The sequence below is a fragment of the Alligator mississippiensis genome, chromosome 1 (assembly GCF_030867095.1).
Source record: "Alligator mississippiensis isolate rAllMis1 chromosome 1, rAllMis1, whole genome shotgun sequence".
In the NCBI taxonomy this organism is placed as follows: Eukaryota; Metazoa; Chordata; order Crocodylia; family Alligatoridae; genus Alligator; species Alligator mississippiensis.
Genome location: NC_081824.1, coordinates 124563009 through 124588599, shown reverse-complemented (window position 1 = coordinate 124588599; position 25591 = coordinate 124563009). Strand labels below are relative to the sequence as shown.

Genomic DNA, 25591 nt, shown 5'->3' with positions numbered 1-25591 from the left:
AAAATGTGTAAATCTAAGAAGCCAAGATGCAGCTAGCATTCCACCATGTGTTAAAACAAAAGAGATGGGGAACAGAAACAGATTATCTTCTTCACACTCTTTACTTGATTTGATTCTAGTCATTTTCAGGCATAGAAGTGGAAGCCGTCTGCATTCCTCATTTTATAAGGTCAATGTGCACAAGAAAGACAGATGTATCCCCAATTTGCTAGTAGCAGACGGGAGATATCCTGGTGTGCTGGGAATGGCTTCATTTCAAAGAGTACCATGATCATTTGAGAATAGAATCTCTTTTCTATTTGGTCACATCTATTTAAAAAATAGCAGCAGTAAGAACAGCTATTATTCAGCTTTTGTGAATGCTTTTCTTCCTAATCCTGTATTACAGTTGTTCAGTCTCAGGTGAGTGATTTCACTTATCTAACAACAATTCCAGCTTTTTGTTCAAATTCTTTAGGAATATGCTAAGCTGACTATAAAGTTAAAAGGCTCTCTCCCCACCTTGATTTGGAATTCTTACCAAATGACTTAATTCTTCATAGCGGGCATTGAAGGCCTCCACTTTTTCACTGATGATGTCATCAAGAATCCCTCCATCAATCAATGTCTGACCCAGTTCACGAATCTGGGTTCGATTATCAGCTGGATGGCGCAGGACAGATTCCAGGGACTAGTTGACAGAGAAAATTTACAGCAGGCAGAATGCATGAATACAGCACACCTTTCAGACACCACTTGTCCTACAATTCTCCAAGATAACGAACTAGGTACTGCCACCACAGTGATTGCAGATGTAAAACATAACAGCTGCTATTTTCAATAGCTGTCTCATAACACTTGTTTCCTATGCCTTGTTACTCTATATCAGGGGTGTTAAAAATTTAGCCCATGGAGTCCCATCATCCAGCCCCCAGTGCTAGCCCTAGGTCTTGAGTCGACTCATGCTCCACACACAACATGCATCAGCCTGGTCCCCTTTGCAGAGCCTGGGGCCATCCATATGGGGCCAGTTTGGAAACCCACCCCCTTCCATACCCAAGCCAGATTTGGCACCCTCAGCACCCACTCGGGGAGTGTGCTGTACAGGGTGCTTGCTCTAGCCACCCCAGGGTGGGCACCACATGCAGCGTGATTCCAGAGTAGGCACTGGATGCGTGTGTGTGTGTGTGCATGCATGTGTGCAGGGGGGCATTTTTGTCTTCAACTAAAACATATTACAAACTTCTTTATAAAATTATCAGCAAATGTCACCAATTCAACAGCATGACCATAATACCTCAAGGGCTTCACTGACAGCATTAAATTTGTCAGGCAGGTTTTCTGTACTTTGCACTCTTTCTTCCAGTGTGTTCAGCCAGGCTGTTTCTAGGTCCAGATACTGAAGCAGCTCAATCCAACAAGACCACACTTCCTATAAGTAAAAGGAAAAATTAAATTAGCCTAGACAGCAATTTACATTACAGATTCTGTTCAACTGGGAGAAGATCCATTCAAGACACTACAGTGAAGCACTAGTACAAGGCATAAATTAACACAACAAAAAATACAACTACATTACAGCAGGTTCAAAGGTTCCTTAAATACCACTTGTTTTTAACTGAGTCCTGAACCAAGTCAAAAACACTGTTTTGTAATGCAAAATATCTGCACACGAGGAATCTGCCTGCAGAATTATTACACACCTATAAGTTCTCATGGCACACTTCTCACCTGTCCTTTGGGAAACAAACATATTTAATGCCATTTTACACAAATCTAAAATTGCCGCATTTTAATTATTGGAATTAACATTGAACAGTATAAGCGATATGTTGTTCAGAGAGTTTTTTGCCACTTTGGAAGCAATGGGGAGACTGTTAAAGCTGTGGGAAAACACTAAATTTAAGAATGTTTATTGCAATATGAGTGAACACAGAGGATAAATGCAAAATTAGAGGACTCCTTTTGAGTCATAGGAGTTTACCCATCGGGGGAAAGACACTATAGAATGTAACTGGTATAAAATTTGTTCATGCCAAAAATATTAGGATTTAATAATATAATCTCACATTTTAAGTGCATCTGTTTTCTTCTTGTGACTGGGTTTTATTGAGCTGAAAATTATGAATCATACCTCTAAAGTGTGACATTTCCCTCGGATCCTATTACACAGCAGCTGGTAGTTCTCTAACACAACATTAAGTTCAGATGTCAGGTCCTGACCACCAGATGGCACTTTAGCAGCTAACATCTTGATGTTGTCTTTCAAAATCTTCACCCTCACTTCTTTCTGCAACACATCCTCTTTCGCCCTCTGCTCAAAGAAATGTTAATGTCAATTTGATCAGTATCCGATTGCCCACGTCTTCCATAGATTGAAAACATTTAATAAAACCAATGCTTTAATCTCATAACTGCAACCTCTAAATATTTTTCTAATTACAGTTTTAAAAGACTGTGTCTGATTTTTCCATATGCTTAGGTATGAACATTGGACCAAATTCTGCACTCAATTATATTTATAGGCATCTCAACTGATGTCAAAAATGTGTTTTTGTACGTATTCTATCAAACCACCACATTTATTTTATATACGGACATATTCATAGGCTTAATCAAGGTTTAGTCATTGAAAATACACAACAAAACCAAGGAAAGAATCTTCAGCTCAAATGGTATTTTCATATTAGCAGGTGGATGTGAAAGCTAAGAATCTACTTAAGCACAGTCTCCTAAATGCCTTTGAATAAATTAATGAAAAAATGAAAATCCTGACATTCATCAGAGTTAAGGAATTCTTTATCCCCAAAGATCCCAGAAAAGAGTATGAAATTATCTGGAAGACACTTAAAATGAAGCCAGAGCATCTGTCATGACATATATGCCTTTGGGCAGATTGGAGCAACTGGCAAAATGAGTTGACTGGAAGAATCCCTCTAAACAGTTCTTAGAGTTAAAATATGCGTTACATAGGAATTAACACAGAAGATAAGCAAAGAAAATCTCAGGACAGACTGGTAGGATCTTGCTCCTGTTTTAACCAACATATGATGACATGGGAATGACTTGGATTCAGATACTAAGACATGTAGTTAGAGGACTGCTACATAAAACCTCAGCCTGGTTTACTAGGAACTGTGCTGGAAGGGCCCAAAATAAGGAGCTCTCAACACTCTTCCACTTAAGTGGCAGTTTAAGCACAGACTGGGGATCCAAATTTTCACTGACAATTTAGCTCTATCAGAACCTAAATTGGATCTAAAGAGCCACTGGGAAATGCAAGAGAAGCAGAGGTGCAGAGGGTGCACAGAATGAAGATTCATGAAGAAAAGGGCTCTTGCCCCAAGCAGTCATGCTGCACTATACACTCTAGTATTATGTGAGAGAAGCCATAATCCAAAAAACTTCATAATGTATCGAGTAACATGCTTATGACCAGGATCATCCCAGGGAGGGGACAGGGGGTGGGGGTTCGGTGCAACTGCCCTGGGCCCCGCACTTTGGGAGGGGGGGCCCGCAGAGCCAGGCGGAGAGGCTGCAGCTGCAGTTTAGCCCACCCACCCGCCTGGAGGTTTGGACAGCTCTTTGTTTATTCTAGCCATGCCCAAATCCAGCCGTGTCTGGTGTACTGGGGGCTTTCATTCCCCAGCGGCCAGCACCCATTCCAGTCACCATCCATCCTACCACGTCTGGTGTGCTGGAGTTTTCACTGCCTGGCATAAGTGGGATGGGGAGGGAGCCCTGAGCAGGCTGCTTTGCTCTACGCCCTGCACCCCGCTGGGATCATCTCTGCTTAAGACATACAAACAACAGCCAACAGCAGGGAGATGGAACACGTAGCAAACCAAAGCCTGAGGCAGAGGAAGCAGCATCAGCAGGATTCCAGCATCCTTACTCCAATCACACCGGGCCAGACAATGTGGAAGGAGATTAGGCAAAGCATGGAAAAAAACGCCTGACTTTCTCTGGACTTCTCTGTAAGCCCTCATCCACCTACTTTGACACACTCTGCTTGAGTCTCCCCATATACATATTCTTCCAGGGTATGATTTTCAAAAGCATTCAAGCACTGGCAAAATTCTGCTCTGACTAAAGTGAATGAAAGCTTTACTAAACACAACAATGAGCACAGAGCTTCTGAATTGCTTCTGAAAACCCCACGTGATACTCCTGGTCAAATATAGAAAACAATGTTCATTTAAGTATTAAATAGAATCTCAACATAACACTTACTGAAAATACAAAAGGACTGCATGGATATGAAGCTATCAAATATAGCAATCATTAACTACCTTTCCTTCTCAATGAACCAACATAGGGCACAAACTGGATTTAACAACCACAGGAAACTGTGCTTATAAATTTCTGGTTTACCAGGCAAGGACATTCTAGTATTTGAATTATGCAGAAGATCAGACTAGACTATCATAACGGCTTGTTCAAGCATCAAATAAATCAGTCTAGAAAAAAGCTTGACTGCAAACTGCTTCATTAGGCCCCCTTGAGAAGGGCAATTCCTAAGTCAGAATAAAGGGCACTTTTACACATGCTCCAGGGGTGGGTGCTTTAATTAGAGTGGCTTCAAGAGGCCCTCTAATTAAGGCATCGTCCCATCTCATGTATCAGCGTCCACACACTTGAAAATGGTGGCAGGGGCACAAACTAAAGCTTGTTTAATAAGCTTTAGTTCAAGTGCCCCTGCCACCATTTTTAGCACAGGGATGCTGATACACAAGACATAAGAAGCTGCTGGAGCATAGCAATTGCCACACTCCAGCAGACTCAATTAATCAAGTCAGCTCTGACCCGCTGGAATTCCAGTGTCTCAGAGCAGCTGCAGTGCTTGTGTATAGGTGCCTAAAGTTTTTATTATTAAAGTAGTAAATGAAAATTGACCTCGTACTTAAATTTATAATACAAATTTTCAAAAAAAATCCTCTTCACATGCATCTTGGGTCTAACTGTATACATCTAGATAAATTCTCTTTCCCATTCTGTATCTCTACCCAAGAAAACTAGCTGAGAGGATAATTTAATTGGCCTACTATTTTAAATGACCAGTGGGACTAGTGGCTTGGAAATAGGAAAGCAAGGACAGGACTAGATGGGGGGCACAATTTTTTCACAAGGTTTCTTAGTTTCAGAATATGAATCCAACTGAACCCTCATTTTTCTAAATGAGGATACCATATTTATGCTAACTAGGACTAAGACAAAACTAATCTATGCAGATAGATAGGTTTCAGTAATTGCTAGCTAATCATAATTTCCCTTGAGTAATGTTCTACTTCTGCACCAAATGTTCATTTTATTTACTCTTTACACATTACTTTTTCCCTTTTCCCATGCACCAACTAATGACTCATGGACACCATCCTGTTTTGTCAGTCAGGATGGGATGCTTTCCATTGCAGAACCATGAGTGTTCTTTGTCTAGTAAAAAGGTCTATTTAATTAGTTAGTTCTTCAAAAAAAATTAAACATTCACAAAGTGTAGCTGAAGGACAGCATAAATATTGTCATAAGCAGAGATCCTTTACGTACAAATAACTGTTATATAAAATCTAAGATCAGCTCCTCCCCAAACCAAAAGTATTTGTTCCTTTGCAAACAGATTTTTAAAGGTATTCACTGTGTCTGACCTTCATTTCCTCAACAGCATTCTCTAGCTCTTCTGGGGACTTGTACTCAAAATCTCTCTCCAAGTACTCCTCTTCAGCCTGTGTCATCCACTCCTGCATCTCTGCCAAGTCTTTCTTCAGGTTTACAGCTTTTTCCTGACTTTCAGACAACTTATTTTTCTGACTAACAATCTAGAAATACCAAAAAAAGAGTTGTTTTATCTGAAGTTGCCTATATCATTTGAAAAGCATTTCACATTGAGAAGTGTTAATAGTAAAACATTCACAAGTGTTAATAGTAAAATGATTGTAAAACCAAAGCATTTTTACTCCTATTTTTTTAATCAAAGATAAGCTATTCTTTTACATTCATACATTTGATAACAGTCTTCAAATATGTAAAGGGTAATCATAGAGAAAATGGAGAACAGGCTTTTCTCTGTCGCTACAAAGCACAGACAAGGAGCAATGGCTCAAGCTGCAGCAAGGGAAATGTAGGCTGGAAATTAGGAGGAACTTTTTGACAGAGTGGTCAGGCATTGGAACAGGCTACTTGGAGAAGCTGTGGATTCTCCATGCTTGGACATTTTCAAAAGAAGATATGAGAAATTTGTCTGGGATGGTTTAGTCAGGGATGAACCTGCCTTGAGCAGAGGCCTAGACTAGATGACATTGTGAGGTCCCTTCCAACTCTACTTTCCTATGATTAAATAATATGAATTATTTTCAGCAAGCTTGGTTGCGTTTCCCAAGAGATAGCACTAGATGTAGAACAGCAAATCCTAAGTGCTTTCTAGTTGGTAACAACACCCTAAAGCACAAGAGTCCCTTTGCATGACATAGTTTTTGGATTGTCTATGTTAGAGTTAGAGCAGAAACTGGCAACATATGGCCTATGGGCCAAATCCAGCCCATGGAGCAACTAGACCTCAAGAACAGCATAAGCAGAGATGCAGAGCTGCTTACTAAGAAAAAGAGAAAATATAAGCCCTCAGGCAGACTGACCTGATAGGTCAGATTAATGTTTAATTACAAACAATTAAATAAGAAGAACAAATGTAAATATATCTCCTAAATATAGCAAAGCACAGTAAAATTATTGGTAGAAGGGATACATTCAAATTTCTGGAGTATTCAGCCATCTTGAAAGTGAAACATCTAAAATATAAATGTAGTAAATAACTGATAGTTTAGAAAACAAAAACTTTATTGTCTATTTCAGCAATTAAGAATAAAATGCAGTTGTTACCCTATTAGCCAGATTTTAACCCTACTAGGAGGATGTTATAATACAGAAGATGACTACTTTTCCCCTTTTTAAAATGTAAAAATTTAAATGTATGTCCCACAAAACTCAAACCAGCTTCCCTTCTAACTAATGAGCATACCTACAATGACACTTCTTAACACAGGTTCAAACTGTACAGAGAGAAAAAATGATAGAAACAATTTGAAGAAAGTACTAACTTGAAATATAAATCTACTATCTGGATCACTTGGCCCAGGATCACCAAATTTCCTAACCCTTCTAGCAATAAATAAAAATCTTGCCATGGTCAAGAGCTGCAAAACACAAAACTTGAGATGAACATGTCCCATAGACCGGCCTGCACACAGTGCCCTGGCTTAAATAATAACAAGTCATTAAAATTACTACTTGGACTCAATAATAAGCAAAAAGTAAAGAATAAAAAAGTAGAAAAAAATTGAAAAACAGAAAATAAAAGAGAGAAATAAAAAGATTTTTATTTAATTATAAGGTACTTTTCTTTTTTCCTGGAGTCATACTGAAACTGCAAGGGATCCACATACAGGTCAGGAGCCATAGCTTTCTCTCTCTGCCCTATACTTTTATTTTTTAATGCAACATTTGAAATAGTATTTCTGATTTTACACAGCTTTTAATACTCCAGTTAAAAATGCTCACAACTGATCGCTTTTTGAAATGTAAACACAGGGCCACACTCTCCCTTACACCTCTGAAGCACAACTCCAAGTAGAAGTCAGTAGAAGCAGGTGGTCAGACTGCCGACAATGGAGTGCGTGAGCATTGCAGGTTGTTGCATTAAAACGGGTCTATCCAACTGCTGAGCAGCCCGGGGCCAAACACTGCACCACACTGAATCCCAGGCTCCCTAGGCCCTGTGGACTACACAACACCATTCAATCCCCAGGAGTGGAGGCAAAAAGCTGAAGCTGAAGGAGAAGCAGCAGGTAGAAGAGTGGGAGGAGTGCTTCCCAACCAGAAGCCCATAGGTCGTCATTTAACCCCCTTGTGTGCCACAGGCAGCCCACACATCACAAGTTGGACAGCCCTCTGTTAAAGAATCATAAATGTGCATCACAAGATAAAAACATCACTTTCATTCTTCAAAAAATGAAAGAAAAGCTTACTTGTTTATGCATTGTCTCTTTTGATTTGTCTTCGTATCAGTACCTTTGAAACTATAAATATCTAAAAATCAGAAAGGCACTCACCTCAAAAGGTACAGTGCTAAAGTAAAGTGCTGGTTAGTTGAACAATCATTTTTGCAAAGGGGGGGCAGTACTTTCAGCCACAACCTTTGCAACCTTTTTAAAGACATTTTAATAACAGGATGTCATCTAAATGCCTGACACTCCTATTCTGACGTTCATTACTCAGGCAGAAGGTAGGGTATTACTCAGCCATCCTACTAAGGCCTACACATAAGAGAATACAATGAAGAATTATCAGATAACAAATAAGTAACAATACTACCATTAACTGACCTGTTTGCTCAGTTTGTCCCATTGTGTCTGGCAGTCCACCAACCTAGATTTTGCCCAAGTATGAACTCCTGGAATAGGCTGATTTCTTAAAATAGACTCTACTTCTTTCATCTCTTTCAAAGAGAGCTCAGTCTTTTCCATTTCATTAACAAGCAGCTGAACACAGCAGAAAATATACACATTAACAACATATTTTTTAAAAATGGGAGTATATAGTAGTAGTACTTTTACTCTGTAGAACATTATATAGATATTACATTATCCCCTTAGTACTCTATGAGTTTGAAGAAGATGCCATGTATACTAAATGTTCTATTTCAGAAATTTCAAAACATCCATGAATAAGGGAAACCCATCCAAGAAACGGATAAAATTTCAGGTGCTATTTATTCATTTGTTCACATAAGATTGAACTAAATCAAACACAGTAATGAAGGGTTCATATAACACTGTGATGAACAGCCTCTAACTATAGCATTTCAGCTTTTGCAGGGTATTACTATAGGCCAATGGTTGTGGGAAAAAAATATTTTGTGGTTATGGCAAAGAACTGGACAAGAGAAACATCCGAATTCTAACCCTGAATTTTCACAGGATTTCCAGGTTAACTAAGGAAAGTCACTTTGTTTCTCTGTGCTTCAATTCCTTCAACTGTAAAAGAGGGAAAATACCAGCCTCATGGTGGACATGCAAAGCTAAATTCCCTGGATATTGGTAAGCATGCTTAGAGACTTGAAAACAGCACAATAAGCACAAAATATTATGGGCAAGTTAACTGAGGAGCTAGCAAAAAAATATGACTGGGACAAAATGATGGAGAGAATTTTCTTGCAATTTGACTCAAGGCATCATTTGCTATGCTTAGTAACAGTAGCAAAATAACAAAGGTTAGAAAACAACACTATTTATTACAGAAGGTTCCTTAGATCAGCAGAACTCACTGTGCATTGGTCAAGCTGTCTTTGAAGCCCTTCAGAATCTCCTTGAATGGCCTGTTCTTTCATTAGAAGGTCTTTCACACCATCCATCCATTTCTGCATGACTTTTGAATCAGCCTAAATTGAACACAGTAATGAAGGGTTGATACAACACTGTGATGAACAGCCTCTAACTATAGCATTTCAGCAGCAACTGGTAATGAAGACAGAAAATTTGGAAAACTACTAGGCAGCCTCAATTCCTGTTCTGTCTGAGAGGTAATTTTTCCCATCTAAATTGATATGAATGCAAAGAAAAAGCTATTGTACAGTTTCACATGCAAGTCACAGAATAGCTGAATATGGGCCACACTGTTTCTGGCCATTACATACATGCAATAGGATCAGGAGAGAAGCAGAGGTAAGAAGCCTGAAGGAGTTCCTGCCAACCCCTTCCACTGAGAGGCCTGGCTGGAGAGAGGCACAAGTATTGTGCCTCTATTGGTAGACACCAAATCCAACAATCTGTCTCTGACAATGTATAGTGCCAGATATTTCAAAGGCTCCATAGCATGTACAAGTGGTGCTGGTGGGCTGGATGGGAAGTGCCCAGTCTGACCACAGGCCAGATCCACCAGCAGTTCTGATCCACAGCCCCATCCAACCATGCAGAGGCAGGCAGGAGGGCAGGCAGACCCACCCTGGGCCCACAGACAGGAAAGGGGGCTTCACCCGGCCCCAGGGGGTAAAGGCATTCCCCCACCGCACCCCCAGCCAGGCCGCACCCCCCCACACACAAACACAGAGGGGGAAGGAGTGCAGCCTGGCTCTGACTGGGTACACGGGGCTTGGGGTCTGGAAATTTAGCAGGAGGAAGGGTGGCTATATTAATGGCCATTGCTCCCCACTGCCCGATTTCTTGACCCATGGGGAGCCCCACAGGCCAGATTCCAAGGCTCCGCAAGCTGCATTTAGCCCACCCGCCAGAGGCTGAGCACCCCTGGCATATACAGTTATGGTATAACTTGATCATAAGGGAAATGGTGCTGGGAACAGTCTGCCAAGGCAATATCAGCAACCCAACAAGTCAGCCAAGGCTGTACATATGCCTAGATGAAACCTCTGCTGAAAACATAATGTCACTCTTAAGTGGTCCTCAATAGTTAGAGTTTTAAGCCCCACCTAAGGGAAACTGCTTCCTGTAAGCAGCTGGGATATAGCCTGTAGAGTGAAGTTCTGTTTCCTTTCTAATAAAAATGGTTCTACCCTGTCTCATGTAATTGCAGATGTTATCATCATTTGCAGACTTTTTTTAATGCTTCTTCCCCTCATTCTTAACTATATTTGTGTGAAAGGAAGCCATGGATCTGGTAATGCTTTAAAGAACACAGGGGTTTTTTTGAGCTTTAAATTTGCTGTGAACCAGTTTCACATTATGCTGACACAACCATCCTAGCACAGACCGGCAATGTATGAAGTGCAAGTGTGTACTCTAAACTGAATGTCACAGTGGAAAAAATATATGCCTTACTTTAGTGGAAAAGTTGTAATGATAAATGTTTTAAGGATCTAAATATTATCAATGACCTTTAAAAAAATCTACAATGGAAGCCCACTGTAGTGCACTGTAGTGTTTATTTTTATCCAAAACCTACTAGGAAAATGATTTATGGGTAAGATTCTTATCATATTTGTGTTCCTCCTCCAGCTTTTGGAATTTTCTGCAGCTGATTAGACTGCTTTGTGCAATCAATTTCTAAAGGAGGCTCCAAAAATGAAACCACAATACAATGTATTCATTAAGACTCAGGAAGATCCTTAAGCACATGCCTAATGTTGTTAAGCATATAAACAGCCAAAATGAATTCAATGGGCTACTCACATACTTAGGCTTCCTGAACCAATACTTAAATCTACAAAAGGTGAATAAAGTTAAAGTTCATACATTGTCCAATGAGGACTGGGGAGTAGCTGGGGAGAGGGAAAGAAATGAAGCGTATTACTCAGGCATCCAAAATGATTTTCAACCAGATTTTGTTGAAAATTAACCCCTAAATTTGGGATAAGGTTAATATTAGATGAGTTGCCCCATTTCATCCCAGCTGGAAACAAAGATTAAACATTCTGAACATTATCATCAATACCAATAACAAGTCTATCTGTGCAGATGAATAAATCAAATGGAAGGCTAGAGTTTAGTAAGCAAATAAGACCATATGGCAGAGATGACATAATCTAGAAAAACATCTGCAAAACAAAAACTTTAGAGGACTAACTCCAGCCTATTTTTTTTTCACCCTGTGGCTCATGAGAGCAAAAGTCCATCATACAATGTTGTGGAAGCACTGAGTAAGATCATGCCACATTCCTAACCCTGACATAAAAACCATAAAAGTAGAAGAGACCTCAAGGGTCATCTAAATCTAACTGCACAAATTGCAGTTTGTGCTATTCTGGTATTATCGTAGACAAATACCTATCCACTCTTCTGATCAATCAACCTGGAACTCTATCTGAGACATGAGAGGCCAGAGCCAATTTGGGAAGTTGAAACGATCTGCCAGGAATAAGAGTAGTCCTTGTACCCTTCTCAATGTGGAGGCAAATACAGCTTTCTATACAGAAGGCCCCTACTATAGCTGTCCATGTAGAAAATCTACGAGTGTGACAATCTTCTTAACAAAGTGGAGATATCTGCTTAAAAATATTTTCCCTAATAGTTTCTATTAAGTTTGTAAAAAAAACAAAACACCATTAAAGAAAGTTAAATGACTCTCTCTCCTCTTCTTTACATTTTACTTTAGAAAACAGGAAGTCAATGTGGCCCATGCCATGCCGATAGCAACAGAATTCACTTCCCATAACTAAGGGGACATTTTAGAGTTCCTTGCAAGACAGCCACAGGGGTAATACATGGGATGGAGAATCAGGATTTCTACATGCAGCTCTGTCACTGCATTGACCTAATATATGCAAATGAATGAGTCATTTCACTGTGATCCTCTATTTCCTCACGTATGAAGTGAGGATGATGGCACTTAACTCCCCTCTTAAGATGTACAGATGACATGCACTATTGTTGCGCTACTTAAATTTCAAAAAATGCTAACAGAAAATAGAAATACTGAAAACTAAAAAACATAATGCAAATGCAAGCTAACTTCCTATAAGAGGTCACATATTCAGTTGAGAGCCCACTTCTATCTACTCACTGCTCTACCAAGTTTCCGTTTTACCACATGCTATCAAACAAGCGGTCCATTCAGGTCTGGTCTCCTGTCCCCAGCAGTGGCCACTGCTATCACTGGGAATCCAGGTTTTCCATTCACCACAGAAAAACATGGTAAAACCCAGATTTTCTCATTTTAAGGGGAAAAAAAAAATAAACAACAAACCCCTGGATTTCCTCCTTTAAAAGGAGAAAAATGCAGGAAATGGTGAGTTTCCCCTTGCAGGCTGATAAAGTTCCAGCCTGAAAGGGGCTAGGGGGAGTGGGAGGAGGGTGATCAGGCAGTGGGTGCATTGTACATCTGCACAGGTAAACATGCACACGGCCACCAGGCAGCCAAGAGAACAGCTCCCCAGCTGGTTCAGGGGTGGGATTGAGGCCCCCATAGTGAGGGAAGGAGGGAGCTGGGCAGGGCTGGGGCTGCTGCTCAGCCTGGGTGGTGCATGGGGCTCGTACCCCAGAGCCAGAATGCGTGGTCACAGGGCCTGGGCAGGATGGGGCTGTGGGCAGCTCATCTAGGAGGTGGAAGAGGGGGCTGGGTCCCTGCTACTGCACACATTCCTGGGGAGGACATGCAGAGTACATGCCCCCCAGATTTGTGCACAGGGCAGGGGCAGTGCTGCAGGTGTGGGCTGCCTGCTGCAGACTTGGGCTCCCCACCACCCAGCGAGCGGGACCTGGCACAGCAGGGCAGAGCAGGGCAGGGAAGCTCAGTGCCACCACTAGGAGCCACACATGGTCATGGCGAGATGCACCCTGCCCACCCAGCAGCAGTGGGGGTGGCAGGGTGGAGCTGTGCCCCTCACTGCTACTGGGTGGGCAGGGGAGAGTCTTCCTATTATGGTGCCAGATTCATAGTGGCGGAACTGAGTTTCCCCGACCAGCCCTGCTCTGCCCTTCTGCACCAGATCCCACCTGCTGGGCTTCGGAGGGCCTGTGGGGAGAGCAGCATGGTGGGAAGCCCCGAGCCCACGGCGGGTAGCCCACATCCACCCCCCCTGCCCTCCCCAAAGGGCTCCACTCCTGCCATGCCACCTGTGGGGGAGGAGGAGCCAGGCTCTGCACTCCGCTCCACCGCAGCAGCCATCACCTCCCACATGTGGCAGCCAGGGCTCAGGTGCTACTGCAGGGTGCAGGAGGCTGTGGAACTGGGTCCCTGACCCCATAGTGCCAGCAGCTGGGGGCCCCTTCCAACAGAGCTGTAGGGGGCAGAGGGATGCAGTTAGGGAGTGAGGGGCACCAGCAGGGCTGGGGGCGGGGGCGGGGCTGCGGGTAGGGAATGAGGGGCAATGGCATGGGCAGGGCACCGGCATATCAGGGCTGCTCTGCACCACAAAGCAGTAGGAGGGAGTGGGGAGGAAGCAGCTGCAGCAGGACCCACATCCTGGTGAGGTAAGGGGGCAGTGGGAGCTCTGATCTTCCAAAATAAAAAACCCCAAAATAAAATACCAAAATATATAGGTATTTAGAATTTATTTTATTATAGTGATTGAGGCACTGGTAAGGTTCCAAATTGCTTAAAAATTGTAAAGATATCAAGAAAACATTGTGTTCAGTTGATACCTATTTTTTTTTATAATACATACACACACACACACACACACACACATATACACTAGTGTTTCATTTTAAAACAGGAAAAAACAGATTTGGGGGGCTTCAATCAGAGAATTTGCAATTTTCTTGTCACAGAAAACCAGGAAGCCTGGCTATCACAAATGTAGTGCAGAACATGTGGACAAAGATAGCTAGTTTCCAGATCACATCACTTCCTGCAGTTCAAGCTAGATCCAGATCTCACCAGTGCCAATCAAAAGGTTTTTGTCTCAGTTTTCATTACCCTACACTTTTCATTTTCCAACTCTCGTGGTAATATTCAGAGACATTCTAAGTTAGAGTCTAACTTAAAGACCAGCAGTGCCTGAACTAGCATCACTATTCAGGCTGCAAATACTAATGGACATACTGCCAAACATCAGGAAACATCCAGCTTTTAAGACTGCTGAAATACAAATTTCAGAATACAGACAGTCCTCGACTTAGGATGTTTCGAGTTACACTGAATGGCACTTACAACATTTGTAAACTGACACCCTCTTTTGACGTTCTAATCCAGGTTTCACCTTTACGATGCTGGACACAGTCGCGTCCAGCTAGTAAGTCTGTTGTGGTGGGGGGAAGGGGGAAGGAATAGGCATGGGGAAGCAGATCAATACCCCCACAGCAAGGGAGGGATGGCAGCTGAGGCTGGGAGCAGGGCTAGGGGGCACGGGGAGGGGGTGGGGCAGCCCCGCCATTGCATGCCACAGGTCCGGGAGGGCACAGGGGGCGCTCCAGATCTGCGTGGGGCAGCAGGGGCCAGGGCTGCATGCCAGGTGGAAGGCACTGGGAGCGGGGGCTCTGCTCTGCCACCGCTTGCCCAGTCAGGGCGGGAGGGCACATGATGCAGGCACCACTTGCTCTGGGCAGAAGACCCTGGGAGCGAGGGCTCTGACCTGCTGCCGCTTGGTCCAGCCAGGGTGGGTGGGGCATGGGGCAGAGGCACTGCGCTGCCTCGGACAAGCGACACACAGTGGCAGAGCTCCTCCAGCCTCCCCACGCCTCCCAGACGAGCTGCGGTTTCGCCCCACTGAGCAGTGGCAGGTGCAGGACATGGCGAGGGCATGCTCTCCTGGATCTGCACGGGGCAGGCAGCAGAACAGGGGCTGCAGCTACCCTAAAATTCCCCATAGCCCCCACCACCTGCCTAGAGCAGCCCTGGCCCAGGCCACCCCAAGGAGATCCGGGGCGCATGCCCCTGCCATGCCCTGCCACCGCTTACTGGGGCAGAGAGAAACAATGGCTCATCTGGGAGGTGTGGAGAGGCTGGAGCAGTTCAACTGCTGCATGACGCTTGTCCAAGGCAGCGCAGTGCCTCCATCCCATGACCCCCTGTCCTGGCTGGACAAGTGGCAGCAGGGCAGAGCCCTCATTCCCAGTGCCTTCTGCCTAGAGCAAGCCAAGCCTGCATTGCACCCCTCCCCCTACCGGCTGGGCAAGCAGCAGCATGGCAGAGCCCCCACTCCCAGTGCTACCACACCGGCATCCCGCGCACCTGTTCCCTGGTTGGACAAGCGGTGGCAGGGCAGAGCCCCTGCTCCCAGAGCCTTTCACCTTGCCACGGGGGGGAGCAGCTTCACAAGCTGTTTTCCTGCAGCCATGCATTGCCTCCGCTCCCAGCACCACCAGAGCATAGTCTGGCACTGTCCGCCTCACCACAGGGGGAGCAGCTGGATAAGCAGCAGCTTCTCCCGTGGCCACCCATAGCCGCCCCCCCCGGAGTGCAGACCAGCACCACTGGCCTCCCTACAGGGAGAGCAGTAGGGGAGCAGCTGGACAAGCAGTGGCTTAGCTCCGGGGGCTATGGGCTGTTAATCATTTGGCTGGAGGATCAAGATAAACTCTGCTCATGTGAGTTTAGGCATCATTCAGGAAAAAGCTAGGAGTCTTTATGACAAACATCAAAAAGTGGAAGAGGAAGAAGATGCACCCACTGTTGAAGAGAATCCTCCTTAAAGTCTTGACAACAAAAGTGTTGGCTGAGATTTCAACATTTGGAAGCTACCATGTCCCTGTTTGAGGAACATAACACCGACACTGAATGCAGTGCATCAGTGAATAGGGGCATATCCAACCTGTACAGCTATTACAGAGAAATGGACAAGAAAAAGAAGAGACCATCAAGTTTCCTTGGACACAGTTTTTAACAGAGCAGACAAGATTCCAGAAAAACCTGCAGCCAAGACTCCTGAGAAGACTCCAGCCAAGAGCCCTTCAAAGAGTCCAGGAAAGTCTCCTCAAAAAAGTCCTTCCAAATCAGTATGATTGCTATTTACAATATAAAGACATTAATGTAGCTATATCACTCATCTATAATTGACGGAGTACAAAATTCTGGGGGGTTTTTTGTGAAAATAGGGTATTGGGCCTTGTTTCAGAAACTAATCCCCCATTTATAACATTGTTTCCTATGGGAAAATTGGTTCCAAATTATGTTTCAACTTAAGACACAGTTTTCAAGAACCAATTGGGTTGTAAGTCCAAGAACTGCCTGTACTTCAATACCATCTTTTCTTGCAGTTTCCTTTAACTTTTTCCCTTTATTAATATGATATGCAAATATTTAGCTCCTCACTATCAACAAAATTTCATTCTTTGTACTCTGCTCTCCCTAGGTCTTCAGAAATCCTAGTGACATGAATGGGACGTCTGTGGCCTTGGCATCAACACATGACAAATATGCACAGAGAGATCAGAATACCAATACTGAGTAAAACTGTGCAGATCAGAAAAAGCTGGTAGTTGCACCACTTCACTGAAGTAAATCTAACCAAAATACTTAATCTGCCACATAGAAAGTATGCAGTACTTATTGTCAGTATCTTACTGTCTTGCCCTCACTTAAGTATAAAATCAGGATTTCCATTTACAGGACTCAATCCTGCACAGGTTAAGCAGTATTTAATTGAGTGAATATGGGAACTATCCACACATCTTTAGTTAAGTGCTGAATTGAATGGATGACAATTACCAATAAAGACAGTGCGATTAAAAGAAATTAGAGGGGGTAATAAGTTGAACTGCAAAATGGACAGGGAACTGAGAAAAGATAAAAGATCCTAGAAGGACATAAACATACACTAGTGCAAAACTACCTCCACCTTCCTCTTAACCTCAGGCTGCCTTGTGGGTTCTGTTTACAAGTTTATCAGGACCACATACCCATGACTGTCGTAATACTACTCATTTTTCCCCAATGTATAGAAAACTTGCATAGAGAATGACTCACCAGTAAACTGGAAGGGAGTCCAAAGTCTAGAACTAATGATTAATGACTAATGTAACAAATGTAGGAGTAAGCATTTCTTAAACTTTCCCCTGGACAAATACCTGTGTTAATATGTGGGCGTGACCTCTATGCCTCGGGTCAAGTGAAGCTAAAAGTTTTTACCACAGGTCTGGTTTCCCAAGCTTGTACTAGTAAGCCTCAAGCATTTTTTTTTTCATTTTCCAACAATAATCAGCCTGTCCAACTTTGATTTAAGTAAATCCTGAAAGCTAGGCTTACACTATTCAGCTACTCTATTAAGAGATACCATAGTATTTGCATTTAAGTAGTCCCTACAATTCCTGTCTGCATCAAAACTTGTTCTTAAGTTCTTCTGATCTCCAAAATAAAAGTGTATAGTTTTCCTCTCTGAAAACAGCGGAAAACAGAAGACTAAGTTTAAATTTAAAAAAAAAAAAAGCACTTCAGGCTGTGTCCATGTACTGACATGGAGTTTCTCCTGGAAGAAACCACAAGCATACAGATGTTCAGGATGTTTCTCCCAGAGTAAAAACGGCCACTCCAGGAGAAAAATAACCTGAGAATAACTAGGGTTAAATCATTCCCACAAGAGTATCTTTACACACTGTCTTCTGCAAGATGCCACAACAGTTCTCCAACATCCCAACAAGCTCCTGCCCACTCTGTGCATTGCTGCCATTCTACCTCCAGGCAGACTGAGGGAGCTTGCAGAACATGCTGAGATGTGTGCACCAGAGCCCCCTGGATATGCAGTATCAGCACTACAAGCTCTCTGCTCTTCACAGGCTCAGCATTCAAATGACTGCTCAAGCATCTCTGGGTAAGTTTTTCTTTCAAGGAAAACAAACACAGAAGATCTCTCCCAGGTTGTTTCAGTGTGGGTTCACAGCCTTTAAAAAAAAAAAAAAACACCCAAAAAACAACCTGACTCTAATGGCCCTCAAGATTTAAAAGGATAATATTCACTAAAAAATTAGATTGTGTCTGAACTATATGAATTAAACACTGACTGTCTTGAAATGTTTATTGCGTATAAAACCTGATTCAATTTTTGTTCAAAAGATGGGACAAATTAGCAGCTTTCCTCCCCTCCATAATCTATTAGCTAAATATTCCAAATAAAGCACCAATTTTAAGAAGTGAAAATATGATTCATGCAGCAGTTCAGTTTGGGAGTTTAATATCTTCTGTCAGTAATTTCAATTTGTAAAACCCTTTGTATTCAGAATCTGAAGTCACAATTTCTGCTAAATTAAGGGATGGCTGAGAAGTACCTCAATAAGAACAAAAAAAGGGAAAGGAAATACAAACCCAGAATATATTCGAAGTGTCTGAGTAAGCACTATAATATTATCAACACTTCACACAGTAACACCTCCACACTGACAGCCAAATTAGGTTTTATGCTATCCTAATTGTTATATACACATTAGTACATAACTATAAAGAAGTATCAGCATCTCATGTACGTCCAATAGTTTTACTACAGGATGTATTTTCTAAGTTGTGATACAATGATTTTTCACTTTCTTGTGGGACAACATTAAATAATAGGCAGACAACAGGAATAGGACTCAGGAATTGGATTCTACTCTGTACAAGGAATCTGTTTGGCACCAATTAGTTTCAATAATCCTTCCCATCCTAAAATGATGCCATTTCTTATCCTACCTCTTAAGAATGTTTGTGGAGATTGAGTAGACAATTTAAAAAAAAATTCAGGTCTGTATAGTCCAGGTTCTAATTACTCTTTACATCCACTTCTGACATTTGAAAATCCAATTTTTAGAACATATGCACCATGCCTGAATATTTATTTAATATAACATTCTCATTTTCCCTTCCTTTTGAAAGCTCTGTACTAACGCTCTATTATGCCTGACGCAGAAGCAGAAACAGGATTGTGATTTTTTAAAATCAGAGTGCAGGGATTGCCCCTGCAAGGTGCTGAGCACGCCATCTGAGATACTGAATGCTCTAACACTGCAGGGTTATCACAGGCAGACAAGAGCACTTAAGCCCATCACAGCACTGAGTCCTCAAAGATGTACTTGGCAAAGAACCACCAGTTCCAGTTTAACCATTTCTAATTCTACCTTTCAAACAGGATTGCCAACCCAATAATGTTTTTTTCCCCCCACTGACAAGCTGAATATTTTTTTCTGACAAAGAAATATTTTTATTGACATATTTGTAGTAATTTAAGAAAAATGCTTGGGTTGGCATCTTTGTACAACTGCAGCAGTAGTTTTACACTGCTTCCTCCACTACAGAGGTCCCCTGCTCATCCCACACATTGACACCACTAATTACACCGCACACTATCCTGGTCACTCCTCGGACCCACCCCGCAGCCAACCCCACTCCCCTTGTCCTAGCAAGGACTTCCTTCTACCCCTCCCTCTCCCACGGCACCATCCTGCTGCACTACCTCTCCACCCTGTACCTAACAGATGCAAGTAGCTGTTAAGAGCTGGGGGGCAGTTGAGTGTCTGAACATGTCTAGAGCAGGCTTCGGTGAATGGCAAAGCTCTGCCAAGAGCTCCCTGAATGCAGGGTACTGAGCTCCCACTCAGACAGTAGGTGAGACTGCTGTACTCCACCTGTCTTGCCGTGTGGCTCTAGCCTCCTTTTTCTTTTCTTGTTTTTTTTGGCTACGGAGATTAAATCTGCAGCGGCTTCATGTTTTTACAGAAGTGAAAATTTATTTTTTTAGGTTGTGTTTTAAAGGGGGGTGTTTTGTTTGTTGGTTAGTTTGGGGCGTGTTTGTTTTTTGGTTGTTGTTTCTTGTTTTTTTTACAGAGTATCCATAAATTTATGAACAGCTCACAACAATTAATTGAAAAAAATATAATAAAAAGGAGGAATATTATTTTTAAGTGAAAATCAATTCTATCCAATGATGAAAAGGAAATCAGATATTTTAAATTTAGGCATAACTAGGCCAAAATTATGCTATAGTTCAGTAATCCTTATGATAGCAGTTTCATGTTGTGCTTGGATAAGAGTCTTATTTAACATTTGATTTATTTACTTCACTTGGATTCCTGCATGCAAATGGACAAGAGAACAGACTTATAATAGAGAAAAAAAAAAGGATAAACCTGAATATTTATTTTTACCTCAAACAGTCTTAGTTTGGATAAGATTTCCTCCAGTATATGAACATCTTGGGAAACCTTGACCTTTAACTTGTCCCACTGGCCCTGTACACGCCTCAATTCTTGCTTGTAGATCTTTGCTACATCAGAAGAAGCTTGTTTCTCCAAAGCTTTTGTTTCAGCCACCAGGTAATCCATTGAGGGCTTCTGGCTTTCTACTTTTTCACAAAGAGTCTGTAGAGAAAGTAGTACAAAAAGATGCATATTGGCAATAATGTGTGCAGAAAGTATGCACATATGTACAGAAATGCAAGTATTACATATGGCATACTGTGGACAATACAGAGCTAAAATATGTCCACACTGCAGGCACTGCTGTGACTGCAGCATAGGGCAGACCCCCGAAACTAGCTGTAAACTAGCTAGTTTCAGTACCGATACAAATCCAGCTGCAGCAGCACAAAGGTCAGCAAAATCTGTAAAACCTGCTTGGGTAGGTAAACCCAAACTGATCTGTGTGACACTACAACTATGCTACTCCCAGAACCCAGAGGCACAGCTAGATATCAGAGGCACACAAAGCAATGCCAAACCAACAACAGGGGTGGCTGCTATTTTTATGCCCCCGTAAATTGGCTCCAATACTCTTCCTTTATTTCCCTCTTCTGCAAGTACCACACCTAAATGAAAATATGTAACAGCAACTAAGCATAATGAAAGCATGAATTACCTTGACTCTTGATGCTACTCTGCTACACTGCAATGTAAGATTACAACATTAAAATAAAAAGCACTAGGCATTTGTAAAATTATAAAAAGCTGGCTGGTCACTGGAATGCCCCATTTTCAAATATTAATTGCAAAAAAAATAAATAAAGCCCCTAGCCTTTAAAAGTAATCCAAAATAAGGACTAATATTACCACCATTTTATGTAAAACTTGGGACTCAGGCCACAGGCACTTACAGCTCTTTGCAAGACTGAGGGCAACATAGGTCACTTGAGTTCTCACTCATCTTGCCATCTTTAAATCGATGTTGCCCTCTGTTATAGCTTTCACAGTACTCATTTTCACTTGCTTGGTATGTCCCTTCTGGTAAATTAGTCTCAAAGGTAGAGAAGACTTTTGCAATAAAAGAAGGATCAGACAGATGCCTAATGACCTCAGGTTCACTGATCTCAAGATTGCTGTTCTCAGGCAAAAAAAAATTAAAAACCAGTTGAACAGCAAACTGTAAAACAAGAAATCATCCAGACTGGACTGTATTAAGTATGGCTTAAACAGAGACTATGAATTCTAATCTCATTACCTGGATTAGCATTTGTGACCCCCTTTGTTCCCATTGGTTTACTGCTGGTTTGCTTTTCTCTCCTAGCACTGCCCCTCTCTATCTCCCTCTCCCTCTCTTGTCTTTTGTATTCTAATTTCTCTCTTCTTATATACTACTGCTTTCTGTACTTTTAATAGCATTGGTGCTTTCCATAGCATCCGATTAAGTGAACTCAGGTTTATGAAAGCTTGTGCTCTATATATAATCTTATTTGGTTAGTTTATAAAGGTGTATATCTACCCTGACTTCTGATTAAACACAGCTAACTACCTCTCTAAAGACTAGAAAGTCAACATACTTATGGTTTCCAACACCCTGGGTGCATCTACACAAGATGCTAAATGCTCAGTAGCATATCACATCAAAAACAGTGCTAATATGCTACTGCGCAGTAGTATTAAACTACTGCACAGTAGCATCACTAAAAAGGTATGCACTGGCACTAATGTACAGTAGCACCAGTCACCGCACACTGACTTAGTACTTGATTATACAAGTACTAAACTTAATGCACAGTAACTATGGTGCTTTAATGAACGTGTAGTCACACTTTGCTCTACAAGCAAAGTACTTATATCCTCATTTACTGGAATTTCAACTATCCTAACTGAATCTCTCAACCAAAAGTGTATGTATGTGTGTATTTTAAAAAGTGATTATCTTCAAGAGTTTCACCAGCTTCCTTCCAAACATTCCTAAACTATAGCACAGACAAAGAGGAAAATGTTACCGTACTAAAGCAATTTTCAAAACGGGATGGGGAATAGATTAAAGGTAATTTTAGAAGAATGCACACACACACAAAACCTTTTCAAGAATACCATGCACGCGCGCGTGTGCGTGCGTGCACACACACACACACACACACACACACACCCACCCACCCACCCCCCTTTGGAAACATTGTTTGGTGTTGATGGTGTCGACTGATGTTTATATTGCAACTTTCATCCAAAGATTTCTGCCTACCCTAGAAGCATGGAATTGTAAGCAAGATTTTATTCCTCCCACATTACAGAATTTGTAAGGAAGTTTTCCATGTGGTATATGAACATAGTACTGTTTGCCTCTGCAAAGCCATCCAGGAGGCCCTATTAATAAACACACAAATACATTATGCCAGTTTCTGATTTAAAAAGTTGAAGTCTTACACACCTCAATTCATAAAAAAGTTAATTTATCTAGGAAATGGTGTACGTCAGACTTAATTTGACTAGGGTATACCAAACCTCTATGTACTTCCATTTCTCAGGCAACCTAGCTAAAAAACCTGAGGGTACCTTTTTTTTTGTAGTATATAACCTAAACCTTGTTCCCCAAAACCAACTGATAGAAATTAGGGTGTGTATAATATGCAAGGAAAATGGATCCCCATGAATCTGGAAAAGTTGCAGCAGGGAAGTGATAGCAGCCTTAATTCCTGAGACTCCAAAAGCCATGGCTATTAATGCTGTCACTGTTCTGCCAAATTTCTGGACTCAGGGGGAACTCCCCCCAGCCAAATGACATGGCCCCAAGTACAGGGTTGAGCCTAGCTGCAGGCCCACATGCGCTGCACTGGGCTGGACCCAGCATATGGCCGTGGACCCAGGATGCAACCCCAGGCCCCAGATGGATTGGGCCAGCACACTAAATCAGTCTGCAGGCCACACCAACATGTGGATCTGGCAGCAGGCTTGGCTCCCTAGCTGCTGCTCCTCAGATACTTACTGAAGGTAAGATTCTTGTTTCTTCATGCTACCTTTTCAAAACCAGTCAGAAACAGCTAATGTGAGAAAATGTGGCGTCATAGGAAAAATATCAACCCTGTGGTTAGTAAATTACACAAGAGGCCAAGTTGATAGCTTAGGAAACTAAGATAAACTTACCTTTGTCTGTTGTAAGGCTCTTTCCACTTTACTAGGGTCATTCATTGAGTTCATGATGGACTGTGTTTTATATTCAGATTCATTCAACACATCCTTCAGTCTCTTCAATGCATCCAAATACTCCTGGCTAGGCTGTCTTTCTAGCTCTGTTTTTGATAAAACCGTTATTGTTTTTAAAAGTGCTATATATGTAAATGGACAAGGAGTATTTTTATTTATAAAAGGAATAAGCCTACATCAAAGATATTTGGCTATATTTAAATCTGTTTGAGACACATTTCCACAAAATATAAAGCTTGCAAGCAGCTAAACTTGCAACAGATCTTGCTAAAGCTTGCAAGCAGCTAAATTTTCATGGAAATGCTTGTGGTGATGGTAGTTTTTCTGGGATGTCTATGAAAAACAAATACAAACTAACCACACATCAAAATTACTGCTTATTCCTTATACCGCAAATAACCAGAGTGGTGAAGATGGGCCCTTTCTGGTTCATGTTTCGTCTGTATAACATACAGTAAAAGCTATAAAAATATAAGAAATAACAATCCCAACATGACTTAAGAAGCCTCCTCCCCATTTCAAAAACAATTTCACAGGTTCTAGGCAACCTATGTAACCTATCTTACTAACAAGGCTAAGACATGCAAAGCTCTATAGCCAAGAGCACACAAGGGACTGATGTGGCTAACCTCACATCCAGCTACTTTTGACTCTCAGTAAGAATAAGCAGGTACCAGCTAAGAACTAGGGACCACCTTCAGCACAAGTCTGAACAAGGCTCCAATTCATGTCTCTGAAGAAGTACCTTTTAACCCACTTGAAGGGTGATCATACTTCCCTAGTTTCAAAACAAAACACCTCATTGTCTGGCATGCTCCACTGTATCTGAGCATGGGTCTCAGCTGAGCATGTTAGAGAGTGAGGGGTTGGGGTGGCCTGGATATGATTCAGTCCCATTTTCACCAGGACAATCCTGTTTTAAACACAAGTCCCAGGCATCCCATTGAAAATAGAACAAAACCCTTCATTTGACCAAACTGACAAAATGCCTGGACAGATGTTTAAAATGGGACTGAGACAAGGACATTGGGTCATACTGCCCACTTCAGATTTAGGAACCTAAATACCTGAAAATCACAACTAAGAAGGACACACCTACAGAGTCTCCGGGAGTTAAGATAAAATCTTCAAAAAACTATGCATGTTCAGTGTTCCTGAAGAAACAATAGAGTTGGCAACATGCCAGGGACTACTTGGGGACAAGTGAAGAAGCAGCTAAAGCCAAGAATCTTGGATTCATTACCAGGACCTTTGCTGCAAATCTTTATTTGCTTTTAAGTTTCCTGCTTTTGCCTTCTTTAGGATCTCGCAAAGAATTTGGTAATTAGTCTGTACATTTCTGAAATTGACAAGAAACATTTCAATTTCAAAATCAGCAATGAAAAAGAGTCTGGCTATTAAAATCTTACCAAAATATATCTTATCTAACTCCCTGGCCTTAGGTATATAAGCAGTTTCTTTAGCACCGCAACTGAAAACTCAGCTGAGCCCTGCAGTGACTCACTAGGCTCTTTTTCAGCAGTGGACTGTCAAAACTATCATACCATTTATACCTGCAGAATGAGTCAACACCACTGGAGGCAAACCAAGCCCATATAGCACTTTTTCTTATAAAGAAAGCAATATCTGCTTTAAGGGAAAATGTTTCATGGCAAGGGAAATAAGCTATGTTTAAAATTTTAGAGTACAATAAAACCTGACAGTCAGGAGCTTGCTTATAGTGAATTTAGATAAACAGATTTTGAAGAATTTTGAAAGAAACTTCAAGTTGTGGTTCTTATCAAAACATCTGTATGGAACTGTGCTCACAGTAAGCACAACTCTAGGTACAAGGGACTATCAAATGCTGAAAAAAACTACTATGAGCAGAAACTGGAAACCTTCAG

The 25591-nt window shown here is 41.9% G+C and overlaps 1 protein-coding gene across 10 annotated transcripts in view; it reads right to left on the bottom strand.

Annotated features, from left to right (window-relative positions):
* Positions 1-25591, bottom strand: part of UTRN (utrophin) — a 631944-nt gene that overhangs the window by 384309 nt on the left and 222044 nt on the right. For all 10 annotated transcript variants that reach the window (XM_019488372.2, XM_014605522.3, XM_059713704.1 and 7 more), the window contains 8 exons: positions 23646-23791; positions 20469-20681; positions 9293-9406; positions 8352-8507; positions 5622-5792; positions 2114-2293; positions 1277-1411; positions 521-670 (listed from right to left, as the gene is read on the bottom strand). In XM_019488372.2, coding sequence (XP_019343917.1) covers positions 521-670; positions 1277-1411; positions 2114-2293; positions 5622-5792; positions 8352-8507; positions 9293-9406; positions 20469-20681; positions 23646-23791 — 1265 coding nt within the window. The remainder of the gene's footprint in view (positions 1-520; positions 671-1276; positions 1412-2113; positions 2294-5621; positions 5793-8351; positions 8508-9292; positions 9407-20468; positions 20682-23645; positions 23792-25591) is intronic.